General features: G+C 44.3%; 1 protein-coding gene across 2 annotated transcripts in view; it reads right to left on the bottom strand.

Annotated features, from left to right (window-relative positions):
* CFH (complement factor H) overlaps nt 1–14,971 on the bottom strand; it is a 906,401-nt gene that overhangs the window by 531,059 nt on the left and 360,371 nt on the right. For both annotated transcript variants that reach the window (XM_069737284.1, XM_069737285.1), the window contains exon 14: nt 12,729–12,788. In XM_069737284.1, the coding sequence (XP_069593385.1) occupies nt 12,729–12,788 (60 nt within the window). The remainder of the gene's footprint in view (nt 1–12,728; nt 12,789–14,971) is intronic.

Raw genomic sequence — 14,971 nt, 5'->3', positions numbered from 1 at the left:
CTGTAGGCAATTTTAAATTGGTTCCAGGGGTACACAGGCAGCAGTGGTGTGGTCAGTGGAGGCCTAGTGGAAGGAGTGACCACAGACAGGCATCGAAGGCCTAACATAACAAAAATGTCAATACAATGGTATTGTCAGTGGCAGGCATTGAAGGATGTCAGCGCATAGACTAAACATTGGTGGAGCTGTGAGATAATTTTGCAAGTGGTAGAGCACTGTTTGAGCTGGGGTGGGGGGAAACTGTCTTGTGGCGGTACAGGCCCAGGGCCCCTCATATTACAACGGTGTGTCTGACGTTGGGTGCGCACCACCACCGCCAGAGACACTTTATTGTACTAGGAGGGACCCAGTGGCAGTGCCGTCGACCAAAAGCGGGCTCACCCACCTCTTCAGACAAACTGCACTCTCACGGGTGCTGTCGCCAAGTGTCGATACCACGGCCCCGTGTGGGGAGTTTGGCCATTTAGTGAGGTGTAAACATGTCGTATGCTGGACAATCAGGTGCTGAAAATTACGAGATTGGAAAAGGCATTCAGAATAGTCCACAGGCAAGACCTTTTCATAGGAAAGCTAGGTGTCAGCCGGGCAAGGTGGGGCAAAAGATTTCGAAATCCAGTTGTGGTTCATTTTAATGAAGGTTAGATCATCTACATTTTGGGTAGCCAGACGAGTCCTTTTTTCTGTTAGTATTGAACCTGCAGCACTGAATACTCTTTCTGATAGGACACTAGCTGCCGGGCAAGCAAGCTCCTGCAATGCATATTCTGCCAATTCTGGCCAGGTGTCTAATTTTGATGCCCAGTAATCAAATGGGAATGACGGTTGAGGGAGAACATCGATAAGGGATGAAAAATAGTTTGTAACCATACTGGACAAATGTTGTCTCCTGTCACTTTGAATTGATGCTGCAGTACCTGTCCTGTCTGCGGTCATAGCAAACTCACTCCACAACCTGGTCAGAAAACCCCTCTGGCCAACGCCACTTCTGATTTCTGCCCCTCTAACTCCTCTGGTCTGCTGGCCCCTGCAGCTCGTGTGAGAACGATCACGGGCGCTGTGTGCAGGGAATGCCAGAAGCAAACGGTCAACAAGAGTTGATTGTTTGGTTGCTAATATTAGTTCCAAGTTCTCATGTGGCATTATATTTTGCAATTTGCCTTTATAGCGAGGATCAAGGAGGCAGGCCAACCAGTAATCGTCATCATTCATCATTTTAGTTATGCGTGTGTCCCTTTTGAGGATACGTAAGGCATAATCCGCCATGTGGGCCAAAGTTCCAGTTCTCAAATCTGCGGTTGTGCTTGGTTGAGGGGCAGTTTCAGGCAAATCCACGTCACTTGTGTCCCTCAAAAAACCAGAACCCGGCCTTGCCGCGCCACCAATTTCCAGTGGCCCCGGAAAAGCTTCCTCATTAAAAATATAATCATCCCCATCATCCTCCTCGTCCTCCTCTTCGCCCGCTACCTCGTCCTGTACACTGCCCTGGCCAGACAATGGCTGACTGTCATCAAGGCTTTCCTCTTCCTCAGCTGCAGACGCCTGATCCTTTATGTGCGTCAAACTTTGCATCAGCAGACGCATTAGGGGGATGCTCATGCTTATTATGGCGTTGTCTGCACTAACCAGCCGTGTGCATTCCTCAAAACACTGAAGGATTTGACACATGTCTTGAATCTTCGACCACTGCACACCTGACAACTCCATGTCTGCCATCCTACTGCCTGCCCGTGTATGTGTATCCTCCCACAAAAACATAACAGCCCGCCTCTGTTCACACAGTCTCTGAAGCATGTGCAGTGTTGAGTTCCACCTTGTTGCAACGTCTATGATTAGGCGATGCTGGGGAAGGTTCAAAGAACGCTGATAGGTCTGCATACGGCTGGAGTGTACGGGCGAATGGCGGATATGTGAGCAAAGTCCACGCACTTTGAGGAGCAGGTCGGATAACCCCGGATAACTTTTCAGGAAGCACTGCACCACCAGGTTTAAGGTGTGAGCCAGGCAAGGAATGTGTTTCAGTTGGGAAAGGGAGATGGCAGCCATGAAATTCCTTCCGTTATCACTCACTACCTTGCCTGCCTCAAGATCTACAGTGCCCAGCCACGACTGCGTTTCTTTCTGCAAGAACTCGGACAGAACGTCCGCGGTGTGTCTGTTGTCGCCCAAACACTTCATAGCCAATACAGCCTGCTGACGTTTGCCAGTAGCTGCCCCATAATGGGAGACCTGGTGTGCAACAGTGGCAGCTGCGGATGGAGTGGTTGTGCGACTGCGGTCTGTGGACGAGCTCTCGCTTCTGCAGGAGGACGAAGAGGAGGAGGAGGGGGTGCGAACGGCTACAGCCAATTGTTTCCTAGACCGTGGGCTAGGCAGAACTGTCCCAAACTTGCTGTCCCCTGTGGACCCTGCATCCACCACATTTAACTAGTGTGCCGTGATGGACACGTAACGTCCCTGGCCATGCCTACTGGTCCATGCATCTGTTGTCAGGTGCACCTTTGTGCTCACAGATTGCCTGAGTGCATGGACGATGCGCTCTTTAACATGCTGGTGGAGGGCTGGGATGGCTTTTCTGGAAAAAAAGTGTCGACTGGGTAGCTCGTAGCGTGGTACAGCGTAGTCCATCAGGGCTTTGAAAGCTTCGCTTTCAACTAACCGGTAGGGCATCATCTCTAACGAGATTAGTCTAGCTATGTGTGCGTTCAAACCCTGTGTACGCGGATGCGAGGCTAAGTACTTCCTTTTTCTAACCATAGTCTCATGTAGGGTGAGCTGGACTGGAGAGCTGCAGATCGTGGAACTAGCGGGGGTGCCGGTGGACATGGCAGACTGAGAGACGGTGGGAGATGGTATTGTTGCCACCGGTGCCCTAGATGCAGTGTTTCCTACTACGAAACTGGTGATTCCCTGACCCTGAAGGCTTTGGCCTGGCAAAGAAACCTGCACAGATACTGCAGGTGGTGCGGAAAATGGTGGCCCTACACTGCCGGAAGGGATGTTGCGTTGCTGACTAGCTTCATTGGCCGAGGGTGCTACAACCTTAAGGGACGTTTGGTAGTTAGTCCAGGCTTGCAAATGCATGGTGGTTAAATGTCTATGCATGCAACTTGTATTGAGACTTTTCAGATTCTGTCCTCTGCTTAAGGTAGTTGAACATTTTTGACAGATGACTTTGCGCTGATCAATTGGATGTTGTTTAAAAAAATGCCAGACTGCACTCTTTCTAGCATCGGATACCTTTTCAGGCATTGCAGACTGAGCTTTAACCGGATGGCCACGCTGTCCTCCAACAGGTTTTAGCTTTGCCACGCGTTTTGGGCAAGATACGGGCCCGGCAGATGGAACCTGTTGCGATGTTGATGCCTGCTGCGGCCCCTCCTCCTCCGCTTCAGAACTGCTGCCGCCTGCACCCTGTTCCCCCAATGGCTGCCAATCGGGGTCAAGAACTGGGTCATCTATTACCTCTTCTTGTAGCTCGTGTGCAACTTCGTCTGTGTCACCGTGGCGGTCGGTGGTATAGCGTTCGTGATGGGGCAACATAGTCTCATCAGGGTCTGATTCTTGATCAGCACCCTGCGATGGCAATGTTGTGGTCTGAGTCAAAGGACCAGGATAGTAGTCTGGCTGTGGCTGTGCATCAGTGCACTCCATGTCAGATTCAACTTGTAATGGGCATGGACTGTTAACTGCTTCACTTTCTAAGCCAGGGACGGTATGTGTAAAGAGCTCCATGGAGTAACCCGTTGTGTCGCCTGCTGCATTCTTCTCTGTTGTTGTTTTTGCTGAAGAGGACAAGGAAGCGACTTGTCCCTGACCGTGAACATCCACTAACGACGCGCTGCTTTGACATTTACCAGTTTCACAAGAGGAGGCAAAAGAGCTAGAGGCTGAGTCAGCAAGATAAGCCAAAACTTGCTCTTGCTGCTCCGGCTTTAAAAGCGGTTTTCCTACTCCCAGAAAAGGGAGCGTTCGAGGCCTTGTGTAGCCAGACGACGAACCTGGCTCCACAGCTCCAGACTTAGGTGCAATATTTTTTTTCCCACGACCAGCTGATGCTCCACCACTACCACTACCCTCATTACCAGCTGACAATGAACGCCCCCGGCCACGACCTCTTCCACCAGACTTCCTCATTGTTTTAAAAACGTTAACAAACGAACGGTATTCGTTGCTGTCACACAACTTACACGGTGAGCTATAACTTCAGTATGATTTAGCTACCCCTTTACAGGTGGGTGAGACCACAACGAAAATCAGCCACAATGTTACACACTCTGTTGTTGTTGGCAACAAATGAGATGGCACACACGCAGGACTGTCACTGAAGCGCAAATGTAAATATTTATCTCCCACTGATTTGTGTTTGTTTTTTTAAAAGGGAGACTTCAGAAAAAAAAAAAATTAAAAAAAAAATATTTTTTACAGAAGAATTTATAAAACAAATAAAATGAAATGATTGTTTCAGGGAGAATTTAGGAAAAAAAAAAAAAAAAAAAAGGCTTTGTAGGGCCCACTGAGTGAGAGAGGACGCACACAGGAGTCAGGAGTGGCACACAAGCCCAGAGGCCAATATTTATCTCCCACTGATTGATGTAGTGATTTTTTCAGGTAGATTTTGGAACCCAAATCAAGCTAAAAAAAATAATAGGCTTTCTATGGCCCACAATTGGGGAGAGAGAGAGAGATGGCACACCCAGGAGTCAAGACTGGCACACAAGCAGAAGGGGCAATATGAATCTCCCACAGATTTTTTTTTTTTTTTTTTTTTTCAGGGAGACTTGAGAGAAAAAAAAATACCAAAAAAATGATTTTTTTCAGGAATAATTTAGAAACCAAAGAAAATAAAATGATTGTTTCAGGGAGAATTTAGAAAACAAATAAAACAAAAAATAGGCTTTCTAGGGCCCACTGAGTGACAGATGACGCACACAGGAGTCGGGAGTGGCACACAAGCCCAGAGGCCAATATTAATCTCCCACTGATTGATTTAGTGATTTTTTTCGGTAGATTTTGGAACCCAAATCAAGCAAAAAAATTAATAGGCTTTCTATGGCCCACAATTGGGGAGAGAGAGAGAGATGGCACACCCAGGAGTCAAGACTGGCACACAAGCAGAAGGGGCAATATGAATCTCCCACAGATTTTTTTATTTTTTTTTTTTCAGGGAGACTTGAGAGAAAAAAAAATACCAAAAAAATGATTTTTTTCAGGAATAATTTAGAAACCAAAGAAAATAAAATGATTGTTTCAGGGAGAATTTAGAAAACAAATAAAACAAAAAATAGGCTTTCTAGGGCCCACTGAGTGACAGATGACGCACACAGGAGTCAGGAGTGGCACACAAGCCCAGAGGCCAATATTAATCTCCCACTGATTGATTTAGTGATTTTTTTCAGGTAGATTTTGGAACCCAAATCAAGCAAAAAAATTAATAGGCTTTCTATGGCCCACAATTGGGGAGAGAGAGAGAGATGGCACACCCAGGAGTCAAGACTGGCACACAAGCAGAAGGGGCAATATGAATCTCCCACAGATTTTTTTTTTTTTTTTTTTTTTCAGGGAGACTTGAGAGAAAAAAAAATACCAAAAAAATGATTTTTTTCAGGAATAATTTAGAAACCAAAGAAAATAAAATGATTGTTTCAGGGAGAATTTAGAAAACAAATAAAACAAAAAATAGGCTTTCTAGGGCCCACTGAGTGACAGATGACGCACACAGGAGTCAGGAGTGGCACACAAGCCCAGAGGCCAATATTAATCTCCCATTTTTTTTTTTTCCAGGGAAAATTTATAAACCCAATAAAAAAAATAATAATAAATAGGCTTTCTATGGCCCACTATCTGAGACAGAGAGATGGCACGCTTAGGACTGGCACACAAGCCCAAAGCCCAATATTAATCTCCCACTGATTGATTTAATGATTTTTTCAGGTAGAATTTAGAACCCAAATCAAGCAAAAAAATTAATAGGCTTTCTATGGCCCACTGAGTGAGAGATGGCACACACAGGAGTAAGGAGTGGCACACAAGCCCTGAGGCCAATATTTTTCTCCCACTGATTGATTGATTGATTTTTTCAGGTAGAATTATGAACCCAAATCAACCCAAAAAATAAATAGGCTTTCTATGGCCCACTATTTGTGAGAGAGATGGCACGCTCAGGACTGGCACACAAGCCCAGAGGCCAATATTAATCTCCCACTTTTTTTTTTTTCCAGGGAAAATTTATAAACCCAATACAAAAAATAATAATAAATAGGCTTTCTATGGCCCACTATCTGAGAGAGAGAGATGGCACGCTTAGGACTGGCACACAAGCCCAAAGGCCAATACTAATCTCCCACTGATTGATTGATTGATTTTTTAAGGTAGAATTATGAACCCAAATCAACCAAAAAAATAAATAGGCTTTCTATGGCCCACTATTTGTGAGAGAGATGGCACGCTCAGGACTGGCACACAAGCCCAGAGGCCAATATTAATCTCCCACTTTTTTTTTTTTTCCAGGGAAAATTTATAAACCCAATAAAATAATAAAAAAATAGGCTTTCTATGGCCCACTATCTGAGAGAGAGAGAGATGGCACGCTTAGGACTGGCACACAAGCCCAAAGGCCAATATTAATCTCCCACTGATTGATTTATTGATTTTTTCAGGTAGAATTTAGAACCCAAATCAAGCAAAAAAATTAATAGGCTTTCTATGGCCCACTGAGTGAGAGATGGCACACACAGGAGTAAGGAGTGGCACACAAGCCCTGAGGCCAATATTTTTCTCCCACTGATTGATGTTGTGATTTTTTCTGGTAGATTTTGGAACCCAAATCAAGCAAAAAAATAAATAGGCTTTCTATGGCCCACTGAGTGAGAGATGACACAGACAGAGATGGCACTCTAGCAGAAATGTCAATCTTAATCTCCCACCAAAAAAAAAAAAGGAACTGTCCTTCAATTACTATCTCCCTGCAGTAATCTCAGCCAGGTATGGCAGGCAGCAATAAGGAGTGGACTGATGCACAAATTAAATAAAAAGTGTGGACAAACAAACAAGATAGCTGTGCAGAAAGGAAGGAACAAGAGGATTTGTGCTTTGAAAAAAGCAGTTGGTTTGCACAGCGGCGTACACACAGCAATGCAGCTATCAGGGAGCCTTCTAGGGCAGCCCAATGAGCTACAGCGCTGAGGAAAAAAAAAAAAAAAAGGAGCTTCCACTGTCCCTGCACACCGAAGGTGGTGTTGGGCAGTGGAAATCGCTACAGCACAAGCGGTTTTGTGGTTAATGGACCCTGCCTTACGCTATCCCTGCTTCTGACGAAGCGGCAGCAACCTCTCCCTAAGCTCAGATCAGCAGCAGTAACATGGCGGTCGGCGAGAACTCCCCTTTATAGCCCCTGTGACGCCGCAGACAGCAAGCCAATCACTGCAATGCCCTTCTCTAAGATGGTGGGGACCAGGACCTATGTCATCACGCTGCCCACACTCTGCGTTTACCTTCATTGGCTGAGAAATGGCGCTTTTCGCGTCATTGAAACGCGACTTTGGCGCGAAAGTCGCGTACCGCATGGCCGACCACGCACAGGGGTCGGATCGGGTTTCATGAAACTCTACTTCGCCAAAAGTCGGCGACTTTTGAAAATGTTCGACCCGTTTCGCTCAACCCTAGTCATAAGTAGTGATGAGCAAGCACTAAAATGCTCGGGTCGAGCAAATTGGAATACTCGGGTACTCGACCCGAGCAACGAGGGCAATGTAAATCTATGGTAAACCCGAGTATTTTTACTTTGATCCCCCCGGGGGTCCTTTTAAGGTCTGACTCCAAGGTCACAGCTGTAAAGCAATGTTGTCAGAGTTTCACACCATTTTTACAGGTGCAGCAAAAAACATACAAAAATGTAACAAAAATGGATTTAGCTGGGAAATATGTTAAGGTACAAGCTTTCCAGGCTAATGACTTGTATATAAGGCAACATAATTTACTCCAGACCAAAATGATCCTCCACTACTTGGGCTATGTTCAAACGCAGCGTTTTTTATGCGTTTTTCAACTTTAACATTGCTTTCAACCACTACAAATGCATTCACTGGGAAATGTCATTGTAAAATTTAACAACCCTAGCTGGCCATGTGGTATGTGACACATAAGGAGACACATCTTGTTTCATTTATGATGAAGAGGCTCTTAAAGTCACAAAGCCTATTTTTAGAGGGGCATCAGTCAGCATTAATATTCTTAAAGGGCCATTATTAAACAGTGTGTCTCCTATGCTTTTATTGCCTATGCAGTGAGTGGCTGGGCTGACAATAATTGCAACGCTCCTTAATACCCCTTTCATGAGAGAGGTACAGGAGGGCTTCCTGAAAAAATGTTGCATTGAATGCAAGGCCAGCCCTGCTATCAAGTGATATGCACCCCGATAAGCCTTTGAGCCCAGGTACTGGATGGCCACAGGAAAACCCACTTTACAGTCTTCAGTTGGTCCTGCCATACAGTTTCCTTATGCATTGAATGCAAGGGCCGCCTTGACCAAATTTGCACACACCCTAATCCCCCCTTGGAAGAAACATGGAGGAGGGCCTCATAAAAAAAATGTCTCATTATAAAGGAGCAGGTCTCCTAGACTTATAACTAGTGTTGAGCGATACCGTCCGATATTTGAAAGTATCGGTATCGGATGGTATCGGCCGATATCCGAAAAATATCGGATATCGCCGATACCGATATCCGATACCAATACAAGTCAATGGGACACAAATATCGGAAGGTATCCTGTAATGGTTCCCAGGGTCTGAAGGAGAGGAAACTCTCCTTCAGGCCCTGGGATCCATATTCATGTGTAAAATAAAGAATAAGAATAAAAAATATTGCTATACTCACCCTCGGACGCGCCCTGGTTGTAACCGGGAGCCTTCCTTCCTAAGAATCAGCGCTTGAAGGACCTTTCGATGACGTCGCGGCTTGTGATTGGTCGCGGTAGCGTCATTTGACCGCTTACGCGACCAATCCCAAGCCGTGACATCATCGAAGGTCCTTAACGCGCTCATTCTTAGAAATGAGCACGTTAATGACTTTCGATGACGTCGCGGCTTGTGATTGGTCACGTGAGCAGTCACATGACGCTACCGCGACCAATCACAAGCCGCGACGTCATCGAAAGGTCCTTCAAGTGCTCATTCTACCAAGGAAAGCATGGCGGTTGCAGCGGTGACAACCAGGGCGCGTCAGAGGATAAGTATTTCAATATTTTTTATTTTTATTCTTTATTTTACACATAAATCTTACTCCCGATACCGATTCCCGATATCACAAAAATATCGGAACTCGGTATCGGAATTCCGATACCGCAAATATCGGCCGATACCCGATACTTGCGGTATCGGAATGCTCAACACTACTCATAACACATCCCCATGGGGGGTACATTTTTTAATCTTTTTTTATGGGGATCATAGACACCCATGCGAAAAAAATTTCTGGCTGTAGCAGCATAGAACATGTTCACCCTGGTGTTCTAGTGGCGGCAGCTGATGAGACGTGGAGGAAGGCCCCATTAAAAAAAGTCACAATTTAAAGGACCAGGTCTCCTAGACTTGAAATGCCCATACAATAAGTGTATGGGCTGACAAACATTTCCCCATGTGAGGTTCATTTAAAAAAAAAAAAATCCCAAAATAATGTTAACTGTGTAGAGCTAGGGTAACACACAGCAAAAAAAGGTGAATGAAAGCCTGAAAAGGACACTTTGAAGATCAAAGATACATGAGGCGTGTCACGGAGATACCACACTGTAAAATATGTGGCCTGTGTTTTTATTTTGGCCCCAAAAATAGTGTATCAGGTCAAAGACAGTAAAAGTAATGGAATGTAACCCTGAAATGCCACAATTTGCAGGCCACAGATACATCTGGTGTTTGACTGAGATACCAGACTCTTCAATATGTGGCCTATATATTTATTTTTTACTGCTAAATAATGTTTAGATAAAGGGTAACACACTTCAAAAAAATGAGAATGGAAGCCTCAAAAGCACACTTTTTAGCCCACAGATAGATGTTTTTGTTGTTGTTTTTTTTTTAACCAAAATAGTGTATAGACCTAGAGTATTAGACAGACCAAAAATTGGAATGTATTCACAGAAAACAACTATTTTTAGACCACACATATGATGGGCGTTGGACGGAGACAACAGACTGTTTCAATATGTGGGCTGCATTATTTAAATTTAAAAAAACAACAACAAAATACTGTATACATCAAGGGTAGCAGACCAAAACCTGGATTGTATGCCTGAAAAGCAAAGATTTGGAGACCACAGACAGACCAGGCATCTGACTTAGGGTACCGTCTCACATTGGCACTTTTGTCGCTACGACGGTACGATCCGTGACGTTCCAGCGATATCCATACGATATCGCTGTGTCTGACACGCAGCAGCGATCAGGGACCCTGCTGAGAATCGTACGTTGTAGCAGATCGTTTGGAACTTTCTTTCGTCGCTGGATCTCCCGCTATCATCGCTGGATCGGTGTGTGTGACACCGATCCAGCGATGCGTTCGCTTGTAACCAGGGTAAACATCGGGTTACTAAGCGCAGGGCGGCGCTTAGTAACCCGATGTTTATCCTGGTTACCATAGTAAATGTAAAAAAAAACCAAACACTACATACTTACATTCCGGTGTCCGTCAGGTCCCTCGGCGCTCTGCTTCCCGCACTGACTGACTGCCGGCCGTAAAGTGAAAGCAGAGCACAGCGCGCTGTGCTGTGCTTTCACTTTACGGCCGGCAGTCAGTCAGTGCGGGAAGCAGACGGCAAGGGACCTGACGGACACCGGAATGTAAGTAAGTAATGTTTGTTTTTTACGCTGGTAACCAGGGTAAACATCGGGTTACTAAGTGCGGCCCTGCACTTAGTAACCCGATGTTTACCCTGGTTACCCGGGGACCTCGGCATCGTTGGTCGCTGGAGAGCTGTCTGTGTGACAGCTCCCCAGCGACCACACAACGACTTACCAACGATCACGGTCAGGTCGTATCGCTGGTCGTGATCGTTGGTAAATCGTATAGTGTAACGGTACCCTTGGACAACAGACTGTTTCAATATGTGGGCTTTATTTTTTTAAATTTTAAACACAACAAAATACTGTATACATCAAGGGTAGCCGACCAAAAACTGGAATATATGCCTCAAACGCCAAGATTTGAAGACGACAGGTAGACCAGATGCGTGATGGAGATAGCAGACTGTATAATTTTTATTTATTTATTTTTTAAAACACTAAATACTGAGTAGGCAATGGCTAGCAGACAAAACAATGCAACATATGCCTGCACAGCAAGGATATTGATACCACAGCTGCAAAAAAAAAAAATTGCCACGGATAACTGCAGCTAGGTATATGTAAAATACGCAGCAGCAGACAGTAATGGAGCCATTATATGTATGCAGTGAGATCTATGTACTCACATACAGTGCCTGCAGGCCTTGAACTGATGTGGATATGTGCACATAGACTCCCCTGCCTACCTAGCACTGCAATCTTTGTACCCCAAATTAGCCCTAAAAAGGTCTGCTTGTTTATCAGGATTTGTGGACTGAACACTAGCAGACCCACACTATCTAATAAAAGATCAAATCCGACCCTATCTCAGCAGCAGCTCTCCCTACACTAGCTGAGTCCAGAGCAGAATGTGCCGATCAGTGCGGCACCAGTTCTCTTATAGACCTGATGATGCTGTGCGTCCAGCCAATCACTGTAATACCACAACAAAGATGGCTGCGGTATTACAGTGCATGGCAGACAATCCCTGTATGTGATTGGAACTCTCAAAAGCACCAAAATTAAAAGGAGGAAACCAGAGCTCCCGCAGAATAATACTGAAAATTCTCAGTACTCGCCGAGAACACCGAGCATAGTGATACTTGGGCGAGGACCGAGTAGTTTCGAGCACATTCGCTCATCACTATTGAAAGCCCCCGGCTGTGGGCAGAGGTAGCGATGTGGGACAAGGTTACTTGCAATATAAGTGAGGGGAGATACAGTATGTTTTACGAAGATTGCTGTCTTTCGTGTTGTGAAAACCCAGAACTTTCTCTACAGCAAGTTATGTGCTGGAGGGGTTAATGGGCCATGACAGGGTTGGATTTTTTGTGAGTAGGTGTAAGAGACAGGTAGAATGGTTACTCATCATATTTCCACCCCAATGGTGTAGTTTGGCATGTTAAATGTCCAGCCATTGAGTTTTGCTCTATGTATCTGGTGGCAAGAGAGCTCCAGAGAAGTGTTTTTGTACAATTGTGCTGGACTATGGTGATGGTACCCTGAGAGGGCAGGTTCATGCAGGCATAGGGTCTGTGATATACGTTCTCTTTTCGTTTCCTGGTTTTGCTAGAAAAGCCATGATTATTTTGTTGAATCCTGCTCTGGTTTATGGTCGTTGTATTTCTCACTACCCAATGTTTATACAGAGAACCTTTCATTACTGAAACTTGGCCATATCTGCCCTATCTTGCCTGGGGAGCTAGGTGCTGAACATGTATGAAGGTATTATCACTTGCTCTTCTGGTTTGACGACTATTACCAAATTTAACTTTTGATGTTGAATGAAATCCACTAGTCCTTTAGTTTGACAGTTGGATCAAACTTAATGCTTTATTATAGAACTATACTAAACGTATGACTCATTATTATTTTCCTTGCTTAATAGATAATAGTTGCACATTCATAATTTACCTTGTTTATCCTTTGAAGCTGGCGTTGAGGCAACTGAATCTGGATCAAGGGGCATTTCAACTAGAAAACGAAAATAATAAATCAATATTAATAAATATTATCAATTATTTAATCATTACAAATAAATTGCCAGCCTTCCTCATCTTTGTATTTGCTTCAGATACACTAGAAATGCATTTGTGATTTTGCCTCATGACTTCAATTATTAAAAAATTGGTCTTTTGGAAGGTTTATAAAATGTATATTATTGGAAATGATATAAGGAAACAAAGAATAAAATATTCTTTACATAACTACTTTAATTTAGATACATTTCTGAACTGTTTTGTTTTATGTCCACTTCAATGTTCAGAAATTTGATTTGATCAGAATAATCCTTTGTAATCCTCATTAATTCACACAATAATTAATTAATTTTGATAGTTTAAATGTATTTAAGGATTTTATTTAAATACAGTTCCTTTACAAATTCTAAAACCACCTTCATACACTAAATTAATTCTGAAATTCAAGTAACGAAGCATACATCATATCATTAACATGAATCATCCCCTTAAAACACACCAACATTGGTGTGTGTTTATATATACCTCCCAACTTTTAAAGACCAGAAAGAAGACTAAATTACACGGTGTGCATAGCGAGTTGCTGCAAATCTTGGTCCACGCCCCTGGCCACACCGCAATGCACACCCATTAACTATTTCTTTCTACCATGGCAGAAGGAGATGTTAGAGGGGAGATGTCAGTGAGGTACATCTGGGACTGTCAGCTGTATCCAGGACAGCTAGGACTAAAGATAAGCTGATTGATTCACTGGACTCTGGTCCAGTGTGCAGGTCAGTGCTACTTGGTGCTTGGATGAAGACCCACGAATCCCTTACCTTCGGTGTTCACGGCGTGGCTTTTGATTAAGCAGGATTGATGCAATGTCATTTGTGGATCCTGCTCATTTTTAGTTGGGACCTGTGGATGTATTTTTTGTTCCTCCATTCACAATTGGAGTTGACCAAACTTTCTCATTTTTACAGTTGGAACGGAAAGTATTGAGACCCCTTTAAATTTTTCACTCTTTGTTTCATTGCAGCCATTTGGTAAATTCAAAAAAGTTAATTTTTTTCTCATTAATGTACACTCTGCACCCCATCTTTACTGAAAAAAAACAGAAATGTAGAATTTTTTGCAAATTTATTAAAAAAAGAAAAACTGAAATATCACATGGTTATGGTGGTATTCAGACCCTTTGCTTAGAATTCAGTAGAGGCACCCTTTTGAGTGAGTACAGCCATGAATCTTCTTGAGAATTATGGAACAAGTTTTTCACACCTGGATTTGGGGATCCTCTGCCATTCTTCCTTGCAGATCCTATCCAGTTCTGTCAGGGTGGATGGTGAACATTGGTGGACAGCCATTTACAGGTTTCTCCAGAGATGCTCAATTGGGTTTAGGCCAGGGCTCTTACTGGGCCAGTCAAGAAAGGTAACATAGTTGTTCTGAAGCCACTAATTTATTATTTTAGCTGGTGAATCTTTGGCCAGGTCTGAGGTCCAGAGCACTCTGGAAGAGGTGCCACATTCATGTTTCCTTCAATGGCAACCAGTCGTCCAGTCCCTGCAACTGAAAAGCCCCCCATAGCATGATGCGGCCACCACCATGTTTCACTCTTGGGATTGTTTTGGGTGAGTGATGAGCAGCGCTGTAACAACCCTAACGGCATCACTGCATGGCCTTCCATTACCCACCTGCCTGTTACATCAACTCACCCAGTGCCATGCTGTGAAATCTGTCTGCTGCCAGTTCCATGCCATGTGCTCCATGGCCGCTTACTCTGTGTACACTTCCTGGCTGTGTGCATAGGGGGGTGGCGCCAGCAACTCCAGATTCTTATTGAGACTGTGTGCACCTCCCTAAGGTGCTCCTGGCCAATAATGATTTTAATGATCTGTCTAATCATGCTCTGTATACTGAGGACTAAGGACACAGCTGTGTTCGAAACGCGTTCAGTGCAGTGAGAGCTGCTATGTGATTCCTTTGTTATACCACTTGTCATTGGAGTCCACATTTTAAATTTTTTCATGACAATAAAGCTATTTTGGATTTTATCAGAGACTATTTCCCTTCCTGGAGCTGGATCTCCCTCGTTTCTTTTGGCTCCTGGCCAATAGCCTTGAGGCTTCTGATACTTAAAGCATCCTCACCCATTGGAGGATGCCTGAGCAAACTATTTCCCTCAGTTAGCTGTTG

The sequence above is a fragment of the Ranitomeya imitator genome, chromosome 8 (assembly GCF_032444005.1).
Source record: "Ranitomeya imitator isolate aRanImi1 chromosome 8, aRanImi1.pri, whole genome shotgun sequence".
Classification (NCBI taxonomy): domain Eukaryota; kingdom Metazoa; phylum Chordata; class Amphibia; order Anura; family Dendrobatidae; genus Ranitomeya; species Ranitomeya imitator.
This window is presented reverse-complemented; position numbering and strand designations above follow the sequence as displayed.